The sequence below is a fragment of the Protomyctophum parallelum genome (genome assembly GCF_964188405.1).
Source record: "Protomyctophum parallelum genome assembly, chromosome: 18".
Taxonomy (NCBI): Eukaryota; Metazoa; Chordata; class Actinopteri; order Myctophiformes; family Myctophidae; genus Protomyctophum; species Protomyctophum parallelum.
Window position 1 is genome coordinate 37678465 of NC_139716.1, and position 5708 is coordinate 37684172.

Sequence of the window (5708 nt, forward strand, 5' to 3'; positions counted from 1 at the left end):
CATGCCAGGCTATGGGGCGGTACTCTCAGTGATGTTACAGTCTGACCATGCCAGGCTATAGGGCGGTACTCTCAGTGATGTTATCGTCTGACCATGCCAGGCTATAGGGCGGTACTCTCAATGATGTTATAGTCTGACCATGCCAGGCTATGGGGCGGTACTCTCAGTGATGTTATAGTCTGACCATGCCAGGCTATGGGGCGGTACTCTCAGTGATGTTATAGTCTGACCATGCCAGGCTATGGGGCGGTACTCTCAATGATGTTATAGTCTGACCATGCCAGGCTATAGGGCGGTACTCTCAATGATGTTAACCCATTCTGACCTGAGATCAGATTCATACGAGGTTTCCGCCGGACACACACTGGTCTGATGAACCCATTCTGACCTGAGATCAGATTCTAAAAATGTCACAGTCGTTCTTCGATTTTTCAAAAATAGCAGACCTACAAGCTCATATCGCGCCACTCGGTGGCGCGATATGAGCTTGTAGATCTGCTATTTTTAAATAGCTAAAGCATAACATGATGCGGACACCAAAATGGGTGCCCGGTCAGAATGGGTTAAAGTCTGACCATGCCAGGCTATAGGGCGGTACTCTCAACGCGGGCGGGCGGGGGGGGACCTATGAAACGCTCTTCTTGGCTCCCAGGTCCGCCTCCTTGCGATCCAGCCTCATGTAGGGCTCGAACGCAGACGTGCCACAGCCGTAGCCGCCGGGCAGTTCGTGCGGGTGGTGGTGGTGGTGGTGGTGGTGGTTCAGGTGCGGAATGCCGGCGGCGCCCCCTAGCAGCGGCATGGAGAAGCAGAAGGAGTTTAGGGGCGGAGCGCCCCCGTGCAGCGACAGGCCGAACGTCCCGATGGAGGTGGGAGGAGTCCCGCCTTCGGGGGAGGAGGCGGGGCCGTTGTGGTGGTGGTGGTGGGAGGGCGGCGGGCCCAGCAGGGGGTTGGGAGGGGGCGGGCCGACCGGGCCGGAGAGGAGGCGGCCCTGCTCCAGGAGGCGCAGGATGTTGCAGGTGGCGAGCGACTCCGAGGAGGAAGAGGAGGAGCTGCGCTTGTCGCCGTCCTTGGTGGTGTCCTTCTTCTGCTTGGTGCGGCGGTTCTGGAACCACACCTTCACCTGCAGGCAGGGGGAGACAAACACAACGCCAAACGTTGTCATTACAACCATGTATGTATTAGAAGAAAGGCCCCCAAAGGGTCATTGTTATTATTATCGCAATATTGTATAACAGAACTGTATGATTTGTGAGCGGAGGCCACTGTATTATTATTATTTTAGGGTTAGGGTACCCAGGGAAGTAGCTGAGCACAGGTGCTCATTTTCAGCAACGCCCTGCACATAGAAACACAGACAGCCACACACACATTAAAACCAGGGAGCTGACCAGTACAACCACAGAATTATACTGTTGGCCACTGAGCAGCTCCAGGGGGAGCAGTTGGGGGTTCAGTGCCTTGCTCAGGGGCACTTCAGCGGTGTTGGGTGAGTGATGACAATCACTCACCACCCTGATTTTTCCTGCCCGTCCGGGTAATCGAACCGGCAACCTTTCGGCAACAAGGGCACTCCTCTAACCCTTAGGCCACCGCGGCCCCCTGATATGGTTGTGTGCGTTGACTCATGAAGGCAGCTGACTCACATTGTCCCATTGTCTGTCCTGATGAAGGTCTAATCGACCCAAACGTCAACCTAATAAAGAGCAACATTTTGTAAAGTGTCTGACCTTTTCTTTTTTTTTTCAAAGATAGCCTTTTTAAGGCAGCTGACTCACTGCCACAGCCCTAGCATGTTGACATGTGTGAGACGGGTACAGGTTTTAGTTCCAACACTATTATTGGACAACCTATCTAACCTATAACCGCAAGCACAGGAGCAGCGCATGTTTGAGCACTAGTCCGACCGTTGTTCCCGCATGTCAGACTAATGCTCCGTCGGTATTACCATCAGATCCTGTGTGAGACATGTGAACGATACAATTTACAGTTTAGGCATTTAGCAGACGCTCTTAATCCAGAGCTACTTACAATAAGCAAGTACAAGACATGGTAATATACATCAAATACATGAAAAATTGTCGTCAAGAATCATACATAAGCTAAGAAACTAACATCCGTCTAACAGTGGAATATCTATGTAATGAAACTATGCGTATACTATAGGGTGCTATATCTACGTAAAATGCTATCTAAAGTACATAAAATTGCATAAGTTGAGCCTTTGCATACGCCTGTAAGGTCGTCGAGGCTGGGTCAACGATGTCAAATTATCACGTTATAGACATCGTTGCACAATACAGAGACGAGATTATGTAATCCCCCGCATGGCACAAGCTCATTGGATCACCACGGGACACTGTGATCATCCATATGTAATGTTACAGTAGCTGTGATGTCACTGTGGGAGGAGCCACAGGAATCATGCCTCTGTCTGTGAGATCTGTGGAACAGTTTAGTATAGGATGAAAGCTTTTTTCTTCTTCCCAATGGCTCAGTCTGCCAAGGACCAGTTTGGACCCGTTTTTAGGTCTCACACAGGAAGCCACAGTTGATTTGTAACCAGGTGATTTGCACAGGTCGGACAAACAGGAGGTCTGACTTAACCCACTCCGGGCGGGAACCCCTTTTGGAGCGTTTTTAACTCAAATCTTTGCTTCTGGAAGGTCCCTGGAACAACATATTTTCAGATGGGGGTCGGCGGCCAATTACATATAGGGGGTCCTTGACATGAAAATGTTTGAGAACGACTGACATAGAAACATGGGTTTTTCAGAAAACTCTCAGGATTTAGAAGACATTTGTAGAATCGATCTCAGGTCCTTAAGGGCCGTCTCCGGTGGAGCGCCACGCCTACCATCAGCTCCCAGTACTTACCGCACGACTTGCCACAACCCAAGCCGTGGTGCTATACTAGCTGAGTTGGGGGTGCCCGGGATCTAACCCATGACACACGACCGACCGCCAACATAAATGTTTGTTGATTAAATCAACTGTAGATTTAAATCTTATGATAAAACTAGACTAAAGCCTATATGCATAAATCCTGGCCCTGGTGGTGTTTGGGTCGACCTTCATAATGGAGATAGGATCGGGTTGTGGCTGACAGTGATGCCATGTGAACGCAGCTGTGTGTGTGTGTGTGTGTGTGTGTGTGTGTGTGTGTGTGTGTGTGTGTGTGTGTGTGTGTGTGTGTGTGTGTGTGTGTGTGTGTGTGTTTGTGTGTTGAACTCTGCATGTCCTTGTACATGTATGTTTAATTGATGCTTTAATGTATGCTGTGTGACAGCACTGCTGTGGTGGAGAGGGCACGGCGGGGTCACGCACACACACACACACACACACACACACACACACACACACACACACACACACACACACACACACACACACACACACACACAGGTCACAAACATGAAAAATGCATGTGATACTGACCGACTTTCAATGCTTTCAATGCTCTCTCTCTCTCTCTCTCTCTCATTCCTCTATACCCGACTGCAAATGCAGCAGCAGTGTATTAGCTGCAATTAATCACACACACACACACACACACACACACACACACACACACACACACACACACATGCACGCACGCACGCACGCACACACACACACACGCACACACACAGTATAGGGAGACTGTATACTGCCAAAATCCAAAACAGACCCAGGATTTAGATTGTCAAAAAATGTGTGTGTAATCTTTGTTTGTGCAACAACACACACGCCTGTGGCTTTGTGTTTTTCATTACATCATCATCATCATCGTCATCATCATCATCAATATCATCATCATCATCATCATCATCATCACATCATCATCATCACATCATCATCATCATCATCATCATCATTATCATCATCACATCATCATCATCATCATCATCATCATCATCATCATCATCATCATCGTCATCATCATCATCATCACCATCATCATCATCATCAGTCATTTTAAACCAGGGGGGCAGTCAGCCAGATATTTCGTGAAGCCTCATTTGAAATCGGTAGTTCATATAATGGCCTGTTGTGGCGCTGGACTGGACCCAAAAAGCCCCATAGCTCCATAGAGGCCCATGTATTTTGGCCCAACTTCACCTAGACTGTATTACCTTAATAAACATGGTCATGAATACTTTCTTCTTCCAGTCACTAGTTTAAAGTCTCATTTCTAATGTCATAATATTCTTTTTGGAAAATTATGGTCCCATTAATTTAAAAAATGACCATAAAGTCGCGTATGTTCTGAGGGGCGTGGCTACCGTTACAGTCTATGATCGGGATTCCCCTCCCACTCAAGAGTCTTCTCCTCCCACTCGAGTCAAAATAAAAACCAACGGAGAAGAAGGGGGGAAGTCCCGCCTCGTTGTCTGGGCAGCCAATGACCAGCTGGTACAAAACGGAGCCAGCCAATGGCCAGCTGGTACCAAAAGATGGCGACTTACATCAGGAATTAGCATATCATTACAGGCTTCATTTTACGTTCATGTTAGACCCGGGGAACGCTTTGTCCATATTTTTTACAGTCTATGTTTTAAACTAATTCACCAAGCATATTTAACCAAAACTGTGAATACAAATTTAAATCAATCAATCAATCAATCACTCTTAATTTGAAGGCTAAAAAAACTCCTGTGCCATGAACCGGAAGTGAAAACGGCGGTGTGAAGTGTCCCGCGATCTTATTTTGATTCAACCGAAAAACAATAAAATAACAAAATAAGTCAAAAGACCTCATTGGCAGGGAATGAGTTTTAACCCATTCTGTACGGGAACCCCTTTTGGTGTTTTAAGCATTATGTTATGCTTTAGCTATTGAAAAATAGCAGATTTACAAGCTCATAGGGCGGCACCGAGTGCCGCGCTACGAGCTTGTAGGTCTGCTATTTTTGAAAAATCGTGAAAATGTGGTGCAAATCTTTGAATTCAGATCAAATGTTTTAAACTCATATATCTTCCCTGAAACAACATTTTCAGATGGGGGTCGGCGACCCATTACATAATAGACATGGGATATTTTCAGAAAACTGTCAGGATTTAGAAGGAATTCGTAGAATCGTACTGAGCTGTTGCTTGCAGGCCTAATATTCAGGGCAGTTGCAGATCTCATATTAAAGTCGCCGGTGCTGAAGAGCGTCATGATCAGATCTAATTTTAAAGTGCATCAACTCGCTGTGCGTTTCTCTCACAGAGGCCAACGTACGCACAGCTCTGATCTCATTAGGAGTGGATCACATCCAGGCAGCCGACTGGAAGAGCCAAGCCAATGTGTACACAGTACAGTCAGTCAGGCGCACAGTGGTGGAAAGTATACTAAGCACTTTTACTCAAGTACTGGACCCATTTAGACCTGGGAATGATTCTATACAAAGAAACCCATGTTTCTATGTCAGTCGTTCTCAAACATTTTCATGTCAAGGACCCCCAAGATTATTATGTAATAGGCCGCCGACCCCCATCTGAAAACATGTTGTTCCAGGGACCTTCCAGAAGCTAAGATTTGAGTTAAAAACTTTGGCTGTGAAAGAATGTATATTCAAATATAATTTTCACGATAAAATAAATAGCAGACCTATACAAGCTCGTAGTGCGGCAGCGCTATGAGCTTGTAGATCTGCTATTTTTCAATGGCTAAACGTCAGAAGTGCCAGAGAGAGTTCCTCAGAAGTGTTCCAGAGCGAGTTCCTCAGAAGTGTTCCAGAGAGATT

General features: G+C 46.8%; 1 protein-coding gene across 1 annotated transcript in view; it reads right to left on the reverse strand.

Annotated features, from left to right (window-relative positions):
- Positions 1 to 625: 625 nt before the first annotated feature.
- Positions 626 to 5708, reverse strand: part of vax2 (ventral anterior homeobox 2) — a gene marked incomplete at both ends in the record, with an annotated part of 39038 nt that continues 33955 nt past the window's right edge. The window contains one exon of the mRNA XM_083789573.1: positions 626 to 1120. Coding sequence (XP_083645699.1) covers positions 626 to 1120 — 495 coding nt within the window. The remainder of the gene's footprint in view (positions 1121 to 5708) is intronic.